General features: G+C 39.8%; 1 protein-coding gene across 8 annotated transcripts in view; it reads right to left on the reverse strand.

The window, feature by feature from the left end:
- The window catches only part of DENND1A (DENN domain containing 1A), a 220,941-nt gene that overhangs the window by 21,910 nt on the left and 181,842 nt on the right, over nucleotides 1-17,189 (reverse strand). For 4 of the 8 annotated variants that reach the window (XM_062590924.1, XM_062590923.1, XM_062590920.1 and 1 more), the window contains 2 exons: nucleotides 16,052-16,183; nucleotides 1,020-1,079 (listed from right to left, as the gene is read on the reverse strand). The exons of 1 other annotated variant lie outside the window; for it this stretch is intronic. In XM_062590924.1, coding sequence (XP_062446908.1) covers nucleotides 1,020-1,079; nucleotides 16,052-16,183 — 192 coding nt within the window. The remainder of the gene's footprint in view (nucleotides 1-1,019; nucleotides 1,080-16,051; nucleotides 16,184-17,189) is intronic. 3 more of the 8 variants (XM_062590922.1, XM_062590927.1, XM_062590921.1) reach the window with 2 other exon arrangements.

The following is a 17,189-nucleotide window of genomic DNA, read 5'->3' on the forward strand; positions in this document are numbered from 1 at the left end:
TTGCCTGCTCATCTGAAATTAAATATTTTAAACAAGTTTTAGCAAGGTTAGATTTGAAAACTTGCATCTCTCTCTTAGGCAGGTACATGTACATACATGGAAGCACGGGATAAGATGTATTTGCCTTTTGATGGGATTCAAATTCACAAAGCAAAAATCCTGAATGGAATTAAATACCTTCCAAGCCTGCTGCGGAAACAACACCCCTTCTAAAACTATTTGTTTCTTGTACTGAAAAAAGTGTCCCTGAAGCAGATCTAGTAAAGTTTCCTTTTTAAAAGACATCTAGTATAGATAATACGTAACAATTTGCCTACAGTCAGTGTTTTCAGTGAAAAACTGCTTAGATAAGATATCTCCGCCTAATAGTTACTGAGAAAAATTTCTGCGTAGTTCTGTGAAAGAGTCGCTTCCTCTCGCCAAGATGCTGTGTCTACAACGTTTATACTGCATAACTAAAGAGATTCTCAGAGAGCATTTTAAATGAACATGAATTATAGCTGTCTAGCGACCACAATGTGGCATCAGCATTCTAATACCCAAATATAGATTTCATTTTATTTAGGTATATTCACTCATCTATTCTATGGAAAAAAATTAAGCATCCCAAATTAATTTAAAGCAGAACTTGGGGAGAATAAATACTTCAGACTTCTGCTTCCTTTCATATTTGAGCTTAGTGCAAGTCTTCAAAAACTCACTGGCTAAAAACTTATGCCAGCCTAGCAGGATTTTTTGTTTAAGAAAACACCACAAAAGTAAAAACAAATGTTGCAATAGCAGCATCAGTTACCTGCAGAACTGACTGAAAGTTGCAGAACTCGTCAAAGAAAAGCAGAGTAAGTGCAGGTCCCAGGGCTGTGCCGCAGCAGAGAAGAAGGCAGTTTAGGAGCATAATTCTCACGTTGCTTTTTTGCAAAGTTTGACAGTTGAAACTATCAAGATTTAGTAATGCTACCAAGAGTGCAATTCAGGCAGTGTTAAGCTGTGGCAGTGAAACAAAACTACCAGCTACTCACGGGCCTAGATGAACGCTGTATCTTTGGAGGCGGTGGCCGAGGAGGACGGAGTCTTTGCTGCTGTATCAAAGTGGAAACTTAAGTTGTAGGTAAATTAAAGTAATAGTCACCTACACGAAACACCTCTGATTTTGTGGCAAAAGCAGTTTGAGTGGATGACAGCAAGTAATTCACTCTCATACTCACCTCACAAAAAACAATTCTTTCAAAGCAGTGACAATCTCACAACCTACGAAGTGCTGTAACAGGAAAGCAGCTACACCTGCCTCCTTGACATAGTTTTAAAACAGGTCATGTTAAACCAAAGGTAACATGGTACGTACTCCAGGTGAGACCATCCAAAATTCATTGCAACAACATAGAAGCTTATGGATCCTAACCTGTCGTTCCAAGTATCCAGCAAAGTAGAGTATTATAACGTGTTTTCACTAAAATTCCAAGACTGATGTTAAAGGCCTCAAGCCAGCAAAGACATTTAAGAACATGAGAGCCAAAGTCAATTAAACTTTTTGTACGCTTAAAGATGAACACATGCTTATATATCCTGCTGGATCCAGGTTTCGATGCCCTGCCTAGAGCAAAGTGTGTATGGACGTACAAAAGAAAATTAGAAGACAAAGTCACCGGCAGTTCTGAATGAAAACAGATCGGTGCATGAAGATGACCATTTTGCTCTCCCACTTTTAAAATAGTTGGCCAACTTGCAGCTTTGTAACAGCACTGAAACTGCTCTAATCCATTTTCTTCCATAGCAAAAAACAGGCATATTTTTGAGAAACACTGCAAGACTATAGCATCAATAGTATCAAGTGAGGAAATAATGGCAATATTATTTCAAGCCTCTGAAAAAAACATGATAAAGGCAGGCGCTTTAGAGAGCAAAACAGAAAGACCACAGAATGCGTGAGGCTCACCTCCTGGCAAGATGATCAACACATTGATTACAGTCACTGCAAAGACACAAACACCTGAACTTTGCTTTCCCACCCATGTGATCACTTGAGGAGAAATATTTGTCTGAGAAAATGCATGAGACGATTTGTTAATTATCTGCTACATCACTGTTTGCTAAGGCAATGGCAATAATACCAAGTTTTAAATTCTTTCTGGGCATCTGAAAACATTCTGTCAGAAGAGCCACTCACATTGTATCCTTTCTAGCTGAACCGTTAACATGAACTGCAGAATATCGGTACGCACATCAGAGAGAACGTAGAAGATTAAGAGCAATAGTAATTCCAGTATCATCTGAGGAGTTTAATAGGAGTATCGTCTCATGTCATGATTTCTCCTTGCCTGTACCCAAACCAACATGCAGCCCTTATGCTGTGCAGCACTAATATTTTACTCCTCTTAGACCTAATTGACCAACAATTACAAGTCAGACCTTAAAACAACACGATATTGGCCTAGAAATCATAACTATATATACCCTTCTTTTTTTCCTTCTGGTCCTTGAGTGATTACGGTAAGCCCACGCTGCTTTTAATTTTTTTCTGATTTCAAGAGGGTCACAATCTTTCTTCTTTAATTTCAGCTGAGAGTCTCGCTTAATTACTTTACTCCAGGACCAAGGACTAGTAAAAACAGAATTTCCCAAGGTTTATGATAAATGTATGAGTTATCAACATGTACTGCGGTTACCTCAGCTTCCATTTTATTTGGGGATTATGAAATGACAGTTTTGTTTTTTTTTTCTTTCTGGCAATTCAGATAAGCCTTTTCTTTTTTAAAAATACCATGTCTGATATTCTACCTGCAGTCATCTCTTCCTATTATTCTTTTCCTCTTTACTAAGCTTTCTGTTGGCATCAGCACTAATTCATCCTGCTGCTATTCCACACTTGTGCTTTCATCCACAGAACTCTCCACTTCTCTTAATGAAATTATCACATGCCAAATCAATGCCACACAGGCTAATGTCAGTCCAGCCACAACTCACTGATGAAGCCGTAACTATTGAAGAATCACAATCCAGGCTCCTTATGGATATATCTTTAAAAAGTCATAATTCAAAGTAATGTCCTTGCTACATGATTTGCTAGTGAAAGGCATGTTGGATATCTGCTTTCTAACTGTCATCTCAGGAATCAGAATCTTGCAACCATGGTTGAGGCACACTGACAGGGCAAATCAAGCTGGACTAAAGACAGCATACTATTTAACGATGATGAACGGATTAAAAAAGCATTCAGTTTTACAGCTGGACATGGCTGAACTGACCTCTAATTATTGTGAGGGTTAGAAAGAAGCTTTCCTTAGACAGTAGGTTACTATTGTGTATCTACTGCAAAGTTTCTCATTGCTCCTTGAAAGAGTTGGCACTTTGCTCTGCAAGTGGCAGGATACTGGACAGAGGAGCAACGCCAAGGGCAGTCTCCAGGAGTAGTAGCACTGACAAACTCCAGCAGAAGTTTCACCTGGTCCAGGCTGGGCTCTTTAACGTAGGAATTCAGTTAGATGGAGAAGAAAGGAACAAGGGAAGGACAGGCAAGAAGCTTTGCTCTGTCTCTAGACCACAGGAAGATTTGTGACAGAATGCTCTGGTTTGCCTAAGGCTAGACCAAGTCTTGGTTTGGGACATGCCAGTGCCCATCTTAAACAAGTATAATTTTAATTCCATTAAATGACCATCAAAATCATGTAAGTGAAAATAAAAACTACCTTATGTATTCATGTGTAAGCTATGAGATTCAAGCTGAAATTCCGACTCAGGAAAAGATAGTGTGCCTTGCAAGCAAAAGAGCAAATTGTCGAGTGAAAACTGTCTGAAGTGCTACAGAAACAATATTCATTTTGGGATGTTCAGTCTTGTATGTATTATACCACGTACCACATTTCTGAATCCCAAAGATCTGAATAGAATGATAAGGCAAAACTACACATTCACAGTGGCATGTTTTTCTCTCCATTAAATATGGTTATGGAAGGGGTATGGCTGCAATCAGCGTTGTGAATCACAGAAAAAAACAGACAAAGGGTGATGAAGAATAACTGACATGGAGGTCCACCAGAAGACAACAATAATTTGCCCTTTACCAGAGCTTCATTTTTAATGTTGATGTTAGCATCTGTCACCAGAATGGGATAAGCAAGTATATTTGAATTATATGAAGATCATGTGAAGATCATATTTACTGGAACAGCCTCTGATTTGAAGTTAATTTGTTAATGCAGCAAAACACATTGTTTCTGAAAGGTCAGTTAGGGGAAGCTGTGTTGGAATATCAACTTAATTACCTGCGTTGTAAGGATGAAAGGGTACAAAACAGCACTAGGGTATGTTGCTAAAAGCAGCTAAATTGCTATTCTAAGTATGTTCCTAAATGTATATACTGTAGTTTTTTCTATGAAGCAGAGAAATGTCTAAATTAGCACTTTCTCACCAATAGCTGTTTACCCGTATACCTTTTTTTTCTAGATATTTTCTTAATTGTCTTGCTCCAAATACTTCTGAAGCAAGAAGACACGAAGCAAATTTGCAGAAAGCCAATTTTATGACTGCAGATCTAGCAATGTTTTACTAATTATCAGACAAGTGATTTTAAGCCATGAGATGCTGAAAGGAGAAAATTCTTATGTTCACTTTTACGCTGTAAAAGTATTATTTAAAAATTATATATCCTGTAGATCATCAGGTAGCTATTACATATCCAAGGAACTTTCACATTATAGTTAGTTAATTTTTTTATGCTAGAGAAAACATTACAAAAATCATTTGCATTTTGGGTGTGTGAAGTGCGAGCTGCTGAACCAAGTATTATTTCAAACTAACTGTGAATGCCTGTTGAGAAACATTAATTTTTTTTTAAGTGGTATTCAAAACAGAGCCTTTATCAGTAAATTAGAGGTGCTATTTCATATGCAGCAACAAGTGCAACTAGAAAAAGAAATGGATAAAGGAAACATAAACAGACAAAACCTTGTTTGTCAGCACATATAGAAGGAAGTGTTTGTGCTTCTCAAAGTAGTACGGAGGGGTGTCTTTAACGACTTTCAAAGCACAGATCTTCTACACGAGTATCTTATTTTCTTAAGAAATTCAGGACCACTTTGAAAACTGCTAGTATATTTTACAGATAATCAGACATGGGTGAGAAGTTAGATTGTCCTTAGCACATTTATGCTCAAACATAACATGCAGCAAAAGATCTGAAGCATTGACTTCAGAATAATGTGCTGAACATCAACTGAACACTCAATAAAGACAAAGGCGGGGGGGAGAAAATAACAACACTTAAAAATGTATGGTACCTAAAAAGATTCAGTACAGAAAGCAGATGGAATCTATGAGGCAGCTGTTTTATTACCCATCCAGATCCCTGCACAGCACACACTGCTTTTTGCATACTCCCATATGCACAGCTCACAAACTGGGATGACAAGAGCAGTGTATGCTTTACAGCATATATTTTTAATTATACTCTGAAATACTTCAACAGAAATCTGCTGGGTCCCGTGATAAAAAAAAAAAAAAAAAAAAAAAGTCTCCATGTTTTAAGGCATGCCTCATTCTCCATGACATCTTGGTAGATTGGGAAGGTAGCATGAATCTGGCAAGTGTAGCAATGTTTGTTCTAAGAATTTATGAAAGGGGAAGGAGACTATCACAATTAAACCTTCTGATTAGCTTAATGAGAAAAACAGGGACTACCCCCTTAACCTTTTCTAGCCACGAATCTTCCACTACTCAACAGAGACAAAGTAAGAGAAGGAACGAAAGATCAGTGCCTACGAGCTCCTGTTTTCCCTAATACAGAGAGAGCGTACACATTGCACAAGCCTGAGTCCCACTTGGTGTCCTGGGCTACTGCCAAAGACACGCAGGCCCATGCTGAGACCCCGGAGAGGGCTCTCACTCATTACTGAAGGGAAAGGGGGGGTTCATGAAAACCTATCTTTTCTTCTCATGAAAACCTATCTTTTCTTCTCATCTTCCTGGCTGAGACCATCTCTCAAGAAAGATCCCCTTTTATGGTGCATCTCAACCCAGAGCGCTGCTAACCCTTCCTCAGCTGGTAGTATTGATAATTCCCATCTGTTAACCTCAGACTGTGCAAACAATCCCAGAGTAGTTAACTTCAGAAAATATATATATATATATATATATATTTATACATACACACTAATATACAACATGCTGTATTTTGCTCTAAACCTAGGACTTGCAGGATACTAATCAGATCACTCCTAAAATCAAGACTGAGTGCAGGCGCACGATCTCAAGATCATATACCTTGTCACGGGAAATGATTCCACCAGGCTGAAGCAAATGGGGCCCTGTAGCTATCCCTATAATCTGCTTGCTATGGAAGAGCACCAGGGAAAGAAAACTCCAAAAGCATGGGTTAGACTACTTCTATGGAATATTATTGTTTATAACAATGCTATTTTAAAAATACACCTTTTAAATAATAAACCCCTTGGTTGTAGAATTAAATGGCATTTTGTTTCTTCTGCCTGTAATTACAGAAAAAAAAGAAGCATTTCTAGAGTTAGATGGATATATTTTTACATACGTGGAATAAGTTGAACAGATAGACATTTTCAGGCCATGCCCCAAAGTAGCTTGTATTCTTATATGATGCTGATGGGAGAAATATTATGTAGTAATAGCAGTTAACTTTCAAAGGTATCTGTGATTTGAAGACTTGTCAAGACTTCTGATTAATTCCTAGCTCTAGTGACAGCAAAGTTCATGTACTACACAAAAAAGCAGTACAAAACCCACGATTGCTATTTGAGTTTGTGAACTCCTGCTTCCTCTACTTCACTTTCTATCTGCTCTGTGCAATTGAAAACAAACCCTAAACTCCTCACAGATACATATGCATTTCTTCAATTCTTCTAAGATACTGTAAAAAAGCCTGATTATATTAAACTGGTATTTTTCAATATTTTGTAATTTGAAGATTTCTGAGATTTTCCAAAACAGTGACTGTCAACAGCATCTTATTTACCTGGCACAGCTCCCAGGTGCTTGCAGACCAGTCTGATAACCACTATAAATTAAATTATATGCAGTGAATATCTCTTCACACAGGACACGGATGCCTACAAAACACGAAATATTTAAGACTAGCATGGTTCTGATCAAAAAAAAAAACCCTCACACATTTCATTCTCTATTTGTTTATATGCAGAAAGGTCTTGGATGACTCTATGACCTTTCCTGTAAAAAGCTAAATACACAAGGTAGAAGTAGACTGGCATTTTTTAATCCAGTTTCTACCTGTCCTGTTTCTGTAATACTTTGACATAAGTCTTCCTCTCTAAGCCTTTCTCATACAACTTGCTTCAAAAGTTAATGTTTTTGGGGGAAGAGGGTAATTTGCAACAATTCATTAGCTTAAATGCATACATTCGTTTTTAGGTATCAAGGAAAAGACATCAGAGCAAAACCAAAGAATTTTCTACTTATAGAATGGACTTTGAAGTAAATTTCTTTGAGATACTCACTTTCACGTATACCACCACAGCCCATTCTACCTGCTCTCCCTGTCCTTGGGGCAATCACTGCTGACTTAACTGTTTTTGTGTTTCATTTCCTTCGCACCCAACCCAGATTTTCTCTGGATCCTGCAATAACAGCAGTATCCTGCATTGTCATTATCAATGCCTCAAGCCTACAAGGATAATTCTGTGAACACACAGATACGTTCATGGTTCTAAGGCAAGTTTAACACCCAGAAAATGACATAGCTCATGGCTCTACATCACGTGGTACACCTCAGCCTGAAAGCAGGATAACTTTCATTTGTACAGAAAGAGAATACAACCACAATCCCCTATTATGTTACCGCAGAATGAAAGGATCATGAAAGAAAACTCCCATAACTCATTGAACCATGGCCATTCTGGATTACTAGCAAAACAGCAAGGAGGTTTTTCAGAACTATTCACAGAGATGAAAAGGGGAAGCATTTTGAAAGATAATCTCATTGAAAAGATGTCCAAAATTCCAAAGCACTTCTACAAAAATTAGGTATATTTTGCAAGGGCCTGTTTTCATTCCATCTGTTTCTCAACACACAAGGATGGAGAGACATGTCATAAAAAATCCTAGACCCCAGGAATATATTTATCCCCATGCGTTAAAGTCTATCCATCTACTATCTCAGTAGAGTTTAAAATCACAGCTAATAGGTTAACAACTGTTTTTCTTCTGCTTCAAATGAAGAATATCAGAAAGCTAGGGGAATATTCAGCTTCCCAATTTGTACTGACTGCTCACTGCTACCTGCAATGTCTGTTTGACAGGACTGACATTTTGTACTGCTGTGAGATGGGAGAACGTGTGACATTTTTATTCATGGTGGCGTACGCCCTTGTAATGATCAGCCCTGGTCGATGTGCTTACTGCAGCAGCCCCGAGCCCTCGGAGAACAAACAAGAACCGGAGGTGCCAGCAGTTCGGCTGCCTTATTAAACACCACCAGGATTCTAACGAAGAGCAACTGCTGGAAAATCTCACTGTCAAATCCTCAAGGACATTGTCAACGTGGAGGTAACTACATATATTTTTCATTTAAAATACCAGAAAATCCAGCAATGCAATATTAAAAATAAAGAAAACAGCCACACCATTTTATGTGCTTTTCTCTCTTTTTTTTAACTGGTCATTTCATCAGTTTTACATTGGGCTTTCAGCAGGCCTAATACCAGAATTCAAGTCAAGGAGATCACACAATCCACATGATTTAAAATGCTGGAAAATGGGCACATCCCTTATTATCTTCTAAAGTTATTCTTCTCTAGCATACAGGATACTTGCACAGAAAAGAAAAAGAAAAAAAAAAGAGAAGGAAAGAAAGAGCTAGTCTCTCATTTAAGGACTTCTGTAAACAGCAGTAAGTATCTGCTTTGCTCATCTCCATCATTCACTAAGGAAGTCTGCATAATTAGGACAATATTCCTCCACACAAACACACAAAATTACATGCCTCCTGGATGTGCAGCATGGCATGCTGCGACTGTTATACTTGATGTTAATCAGTCCAGCTCTGAAGGACAAATCCAAAAAATACCTGGCCAAACAAGCAATCACAGTGGGGTTAGGAGTTAGGAGAATCCTAGCTTTCATATACTCCCTCCCTTTGATCTTCTAGTTTAATCCAAGGGCCCAGAGGTCAATTCAGAGAGTTCTGGCCTAACTGCATGTATCCACTTCATAAGCAATGCAGAAGAAACTTCTGGATGATGATATACGTTGATAGACTAAGTAAGTCATCCATAAGCCCCTCTGAGCTTTTCTCAGGTTGTCAATCTAGGTGATTTGGTTAGCCTTGCATGCACTGATGTATTTATTTTATATGTATGTATTATTTATAAAGCACAATTCTGCTTCTATGTGCCAGCAGTGATGGACCAAGATACTCCCTACAAGGTAGTTATGGGTTCTTCGACATAACAGGACTAACAAGGAAATTCTGCACAGACATGTTACAGCTGCTATTGCTTGTCACAAAGCCCTAGGAGGTCAGCTTAACCACAGTATTTTCTCCATACATCCAGATCCAAGTGTTATGGCATCTGACTTGCATGTACCCAGAGCACTAAATTTATTCTGAACATCCCTGTTTAAAAAGTGCCTGAAATGCCAAGACAGTTGGCAAATCCTAAAGGCGCTAGTCCAGAATGTGCATTTTTGTGGATGAACACTTCTGCTGGACACAGGACTGAACAACATGATCTTACTACAAAGCCTGAACTCCTACATAGTATGAGCTACACAGACACTATGTTGCTGTAGTAGCCAAGGAAGACATAGCTGTCTGGGTGCTCATTAGAAAATGCCAGCAACCGAGCACATGAGAAGCAGTAACCTCTGGGTATGCTCTGCAGGTGGTGTACATCTTCCTAAAGAGAGAGCCAGGTCTCACTTGTCAAATATTTACACACATGACAAGAGTGCAAGGCTTTTAGTTAGATAATTCCTACCCCATGGATTGTCATTCCTGCAAATCTTGCACACCACAAAGCAGAATTTCAATCAAATGCATTATTTTCTTGCTCATCGACATTGTCTTTATGCCCCTTACTATGAACAGTGCCCCCCAAGAACTTGATAGGACACTGGAATAGTCTCAAGCAGACATTAGAGGAACAAGCACTTCTGGGCCAATACACTTTCCTTTCTTGCAAGGTGACAAGGTCTACTGAGTAACAGTGAATTCCTGTCTGAAAGGAAGAGTCAAGGAAAGGAGTGAGAAGAAGAAATCAGGGAATAAAATGTTTTTTTCTGAAGCGAGAAGAATTTTAGAGGCCTGTACTTTTACTAAACCCATAAAGAACCAAACATAGAGGGAGAAATTTCACATGGTTCATCAGAAAGAAACAGGGAGACCATCTTGCTCATCAGTGGGGAAGAGAGGGCTGGAAGCTTATTTTATTAATGACGAGGTCCCTATTGTCAGAGCAGTTCAGAGTGGCAAGGACCAGGGGAGGACGGCTTTGCAATCGCAGTCTACAGTGGCACGAATATTAGAAAATGAACTCGTTTTCCCCTTTCCCCTTTGGTTTCTACCTCAGGGCCACACAACGCCTGCCGCGATCCGGGGGAGCCTGCTATTGTTCCCAGGCACCTGGGTGTGAAGGGAGTCACAGGGTCTGGAGAGCAGCCTTCCTCCCTTCCGCACTTGAGCTCGTCCACACCGTGGCTAATCCCTCCTCCGCTTGCCTCTGGCCCCACCGATCCAGTATTGCATTTCTGGAATGTAGCTGGCTGGCTTTCTCCCCATCCTCCCCCTGACCTCTTAATACTGTTTAATCTTCTTGAAGAAGAAACCTGCCCTACAAAGCGGAGCTGCTCGTTCTGCATGTCTAGGCATAGATCATGAACAGGAAAAATGAATGTGAATGTACAGTTCCCTCACAATAAATAATGAAAAGAGCAAATAAGCTGGGATTTTCCATTTTATGGCTTGTGCAAGTTTAGTATCAATTAGAATCAGCTTGGAAGAGAATTTTGGACAAGTCTTTTCACACTCAGATAAGTTGCTTTAGTACTGTGAATATATTTTCCATTTATTTTGTTCTTACCAAGATTCAATTTACATTAGCCCCTAGAATAATTCTTCCCCGTTTGCACTGAAAATGGAATATGACAATCTCTTAAGTAAACATGCATTTAGAAGACTCTCTTCTGTTTTATTAAGCTTTACTCTTTGGCACATAAATGGAATAAAATATTCTATTTGCAGATAAACAAAAAGAAACCACGGAAGCCTAAGCACACCTAAACTGACAAAAGACATTCTAATTATACTAGGAACAATTAGAGAGCAGAACAGAATTGCCAGTGTAATTTCTGAAATGATAAACTTTCCCTTAAAAGGATGATTTTGGTAAGCTGCTCATCAGAAGTTGTTTGAACGCGTCCTACAGCAGTTGTGCCACCAGCTGGGTGAAGCTCAGGCGCAGGTGAAGATCCCGGGCAGGGATCCCGAGCGGATCAGGGCCGAAGGGGTGGGCAGCCGTGTGGCCAGAGGCAGAAACTTCACACGGAAAGAGTTGTGGAAAAACATAAGCAAGTGCTCCCTTTACTCCCCAAGAAGCGGGCTGCAACTCTGCCAACGGCCGCGTGCTCTGTTGGAGCAGGAGCACCCGGGTGGCCGGCCGCGCAGTGCCGCGGCTCTGCCGGGGCCCCGTCAGTGCAGCCCACAACACACGCGAGCAGGAGCTACCGGGACCCGCCACTGGGTCCAGTATCTCAGCAACAGCTCAGAATTTAAAAATTATATAGCATTTCCTCTCCTGGCTGTGGTACAGGGACATTTGTATATGTTTTATCATAGCAACACTTGGTGTACCAGTGGCTTAAGAGTTTAGCATGGTCTCCTGGAGGGAAAAGGATTCTAAAATATTGGATTCAGATATGAATCTGCCTTCCTTTCTTAGCAAAACTATCAGTTTATACATTTTGATTTTTTTGTATTATCTAATGCAAAAATAAATACATATGAGAGAATTGAGAAAGCTTACTGCTCATTAAAAAGCTCAGCAAGATATTTTGGAGAGCTGTTGGTGCTACTTGAGACAGCTATACAATCACCATCATTAACGAGACGCTTGCATTTCCTGGATTCCTGGCTTTTTTGGCTGTAACATATAAAACTTATATAAATGTCACTCATCTAAAAATGTGAATGCAATATTTGAGACTTGTCTCTCTGCAGGAAACAAAAGTACTTTATCAGGATAGCTCAGTTTTGTAAAAAGAAAAGAATGCCTTGTCCTGTTTTTAATTTGATTTATTGTATTTCTTTTTTATTTCTGGCATAAAGGCAACCTATAAATCAATATTTATGTTTAGGGTGGAGAGACATTTAAAGCTCCTCAAGCAACATACTTCTGAAATTGGACAAATTGAAACGCAGACTTTAATCTATACACAGCTCAATCAGTTAATGAAAACTGCAAAGCAGAAGAGCCCTAAGCCTGCTCAACATTATGCTCTACGCAGTTCCCTTATCACTGTAGCTTGCCATCAGTACTAGCTCAGTGACAGAAGCTGAAATCTCTAGCAGAAACACAAACTCAGGTAGCGCTAATGGAAACTCAGAATCTGAAAAATCCTACGAAGAGGCCAGGATTCAGACAGTCCTCCTTCCTTATTTTAAGCATAAAGAATTGAGATTTATAAACAATCAAGAAAACCAGATTTTCTGCAGCCATTACAGGAAAACAAAAAAATTTTTTTTTAGAAAAAAACAAACTTCAGATCAAAGATGTCCAGTATCACAACAGATATGCAATGTTTCAAAGTGTGGGTCCTTCCAGCTGCTTGCACGTATCAGGAATGTGTTCAAAGGAGCCACAGGGACGTATAGCACAGTATTAGGACTTACAGTTGACTTTCCGTTGGAGGTGACAACATGCCTTGCAAAGAAGAAATTGAGAAAGTCTAGCTCCCGCTGCATTTTGTGTTTATTTTGCATATAGCCCAAGGAGTAGAATGATAAAGCCGTGCACCCTGCCTAGAAAGCGGGCGCGCGCACGGGCCGCCTGGGCGGTGGCGGCCCGGCCGGCAGGCTCCCAGCGCCCGTGCCGCGGGCAGCAGCCCAGGGGTGGCTGCGGCTGCGGCAGCCGAGGCCGCCGTTCAAATCTGCAGGATGTTGTCTGATGTTTGGATCAAGTTTTGGACAGGATATAAGGCAAAGAGCAGAAAAAAAAAGAAAACCACCAAGCCATTTGCAAATGGTGCTCTGTGTAGCAATTTATCTTCGAGCACAATTAACCTTACTTTTCCCCCAAACGGCAGGTTCTATCCAGTACTACAGACTATTCGTCTGAGTCTTTCTTGTCATTTGACAATTGTTCCCCCTTCCTCCCATGGGTTAAACCCTTGCTGCCTTGTCACTCTCGCTACTTGTTGCCTAACATCAGAGTCCAACTCAAGAAGGGGAAAAAGCTGTGGTCACAGCCTTCCGCTTTACTCTCCTCTTGTGGCTTTATTAAGAACACTTCGCTTAATTCTTTATTGCACTGCCCTATGCTATCTGGCTAAAACCCTTTTCACAACCAAGAAGAGCTCTCCTGCTCTGCATAGCTACAGATAACAGAAATCACTATTAAAACAACTCTGTCCTAAACAGCCTCTAAAATACCGTCCACTAAGCATTTACCAAGAGGAGATACAACACTACCAAATCTCATGCATGTAGATAATTGCTGATAAATTTTAGCAAACAATCAGCTAAAGTGCTGTACAAAGACATTTCAAGATACTTACCGGAATTTTTGTTAGCTAACAACTGCAGGTACGTAACTGTATTTAGAAAAGCTAGAAACTAACTTACTATAAGGTGAGAGATAATGAGTTAAAATTAAAGGTTGCTGCTGGCTTGCTACCCATCCCCCTTTAGCTAATCTGTCATGTAATGAAGAGAAGCACCTCGCACAGGACAGCTAGCTGCCGGCTCACTTACAGCGAGCTGATTAAGAATGTTCCACCACCAGCAGACTGCAGACCTTTCCAGCAAAAATAAATAGACTGTATGCAAATGTGTTTGTCACTTTGACAGCATGTCTCAATTAAAGCATCTCGCTGCTGCTGGTAGGCTCGCTCGCTGCAGCGGTATGGACGAGGCTTACTGCATTACTGATACACAGGGCTTGACCCTAATCCACATGCATGCATTTTAAAAAAGTCTGCCTTTGCCACATACACTCGCATAATAGTAGCAGACACAGAAAGCAAGTGACAATGAGAAAAAAAGCCTCTTTCATCCTCTTCAGTTTATAAGAACTGTGAATGCACAAACAGCTCTTATTTCAGAGTTCTTGTGGCTTTTTAATTGTTCCCACCTACTGTATCCAAGACAGAGTTAAAAGTGACACTATAATCTCCCCCTTTAATCACTAGTTAGAAGCCATCTCCTGTTTAAACAGTAAATTTTGCTGCTTTTTTCCTCCCCAAAGCCTTAATTTATTTTCCATAGACCTGAACACCTTTCCTTTTGCATGAAAGTGTGATTTAATTTTCAATTTGGCATTGGGATATCAGCAAAAAAGGACCTGTGAAAGGACAAAGGCTCTAAGTGAGGTAGCCCTACAACTGCCAAGTTAGATAATTTTTTGGAATCTGACATTTGTAATGTAATGGCAGTAATAAGCATTTAGCAAGCCAGTCTTTCACCGCAGCCAGTGGTTCACTAAAGCTGATGTGTGTTTCTTTTGACACAGAGAAAGTGATCATTAAAAAATTTGAAAGTGACCATTAAAAAAAACCTCATGAGTTTAAATTCACATTTCCCATTTGATTATATATTTCATTAATCTACCAAAATCCTTGAACTATCCATCCTTCATAAAAATCTAAAGGGAAAAACTGAAAATATATTATAGTATTACCTGGATTTCCGACTGTTTTAAATGAAATGTAACATTTTCCTGCTAGAGCTAGGTGGCTATATTTCTCCAGTAGCCCCAATTCCTCTCTACTCTGTTCGCACAAAAAATAAGTGAAAAATAAATCACTATTGCAAATATTTAATTAGAATAGAATCTGTTTGAAAAAAAGCCTTCGGTCACTTACATTTTGCACAGTAGCCAAAGTTCTAAAATGACAATAGAAACCTGAAAATAAAATGCCCTGAGCAATGATTATATCTGATGTAGTCCTGCTTAATATCTAAACAGTAAGTGCAGTTATACTGACTTGCTTCTATTGATAAATGCCCATCTAAAAATCTAGTTTGCCTCACATTTTATTTCCCATTCCTTTTATAATTGCTTTTGTTTATAATTATTTTAAAATCACTTTTCCTTAGGGGAAACCATGTATTTACTTCTCTTCTTTCATGGTAATACTGTTAAAAAAAAATTGCAAACCAAAATAATGTTATTTCCTGAGTCAAGCAAACACTTAATAGTGGAACACCGGCAAATTTATAGTGAGTACTGTACGTTTTTCTATGATAATCACAACAAATGTAACATTTTTTAAATAATTAGCTTTTTAAAAAGAAACAACCAAAATCACTCTTTTGCAAGCATATTGAAAGAAACATTATAAGAGTAACTACTGTGCATAGCTCAATTGTCAGTACCAAAATAGAGAGTACACTAATAAGCCATTAATTGATTTTTATATCTTAGTTCATTGCTTTTAATTTTCAAAGAATGTTAAAATGCTTTAATAGCTGGATGTTTTGTGTTGACACTAATGACCTGGCTATGTAATAGAGGATATTTTAAATTACACACTCCCAGTCCTGAGGGCCATAGCATCTTTGCATGCTAAAAGAACAGGCAAAATAGATCATAAAATTGCTCTAATGGTATCATAAATTCTAACTGAATTTGAAAAAAAATTATTTTCCTCAAAAAACACTGTATGAACAGAAGGAATCAGTAAACCCCACAAAGCAAGGTTCTGAATCCCATTTATACAGACAGATACAACAACATAATTCTGCTGCAAAAAAAATAAAGAAATGACTGGCATATGCTTTACTGCGACTTTCCTCTGAACTATCTTTCTCTTTTCTGAGTCACAGAGTTCAAAGAAAGCTAACACCAACACGTACCTGACCAAAATGTACTGTGATTGGTCTTCTATCTTCCCTTAATTTAGGGTCCTTCTTTTCAACCATGGGAGAAGGTGCTGGCCTTGGCAGAGACTCTTCCGGTGCCGCAGAGCAGCCGTTCTCCGCAATGTCCTGCGTGGTGGGAAAAGGCAAAGAGCATTGCCAAAGCATTCCTGATTACGGGTAAGGGGCACAAAGGGGACGCTAAAGGGTAATGCTGACTAACCATTTTGATGTTAGGAAAGAAAAAACAAGGACAGAAAATATAATTAGACTAAAAAATTTCATTGCTCTTTGTTAACCAAAGCTTGTGCACAACGACCCTCTCCTCCAACAGGTACCAGTGTTGCATGCAAACACCAAATACATTCGAGAAAATGTCTGACTTAAACAGTCAAAAGCCAGAAAATGTATAGGGAGAACAAAATAAGCTCAAAATTTCATTTTCAGGGCAAAGTCAATGGGAACCTGAGAACAGGCCTATTCTGCTTTTTGCAGCGCTAACAGAAAGCTGTGGCTGCACTTAGGCACTTCACAGAGTTACGCGCAGCAGAACAGTTACTTGTGGAAGTGGCAAGGAGAGATCAAATCCACAACATCGCTAACTTTGCGGTCGGTCTTCGAGCCTGTGGATACCAAGCGCGCCCTTGGGGGAGTGCACAAAACAAACTGCTGCCTGGCAGGATGCTTTTCTGTTTGGTTTTGCTTTTGCTTTTCCCATTACTCCTCAGGACGGAGGTGACCCGTCAGCCTAGGCTACGCGTGCTGGCCAGGACACGTCTGGTCTGCCCGGCAGAGGCCCGGGGAAGACAAAAGCTCACAGGCGTCAGGAAAGGGAGACACAGAAAAGAGTTTGAAAGTCAGCTGGGAAATCATCTGTAACACAGTGGGCCCCAAACCTTCAATCTCTTTGCAACAATATCAAGGAAATAATGCTTGGTAAATATAGAGAGAAACCCGCGCACGCGGCAGCTCTGCAAGGCTGACCCCGGGCTGCGGCTGCCACCGACACCGCTTTGATGGCCTGCCCTTTGACATGGCCCCGCAAGTCTCCGGCTTGCTCAGGTACAGTAATGAGACATGCAGCCTGATGGCCAATTAGAAACGGGGCTTTTGGACACCGGCTGACCTAATGTGT

The sequence above is a fragment of the Rhea pennata genome, chromosome 18, assembly GCF_028389875.1.
Source record: "Rhea pennata isolate bPtePen1 chromosome 18, bPtePen1.pri, whole genome shotgun sequence".
Taxonomy (NCBI): Eukaryota; Metazoa; Chordata; class Aves; order Rheiformes; family Rheidae; genus Rhea; species Rhea pennata.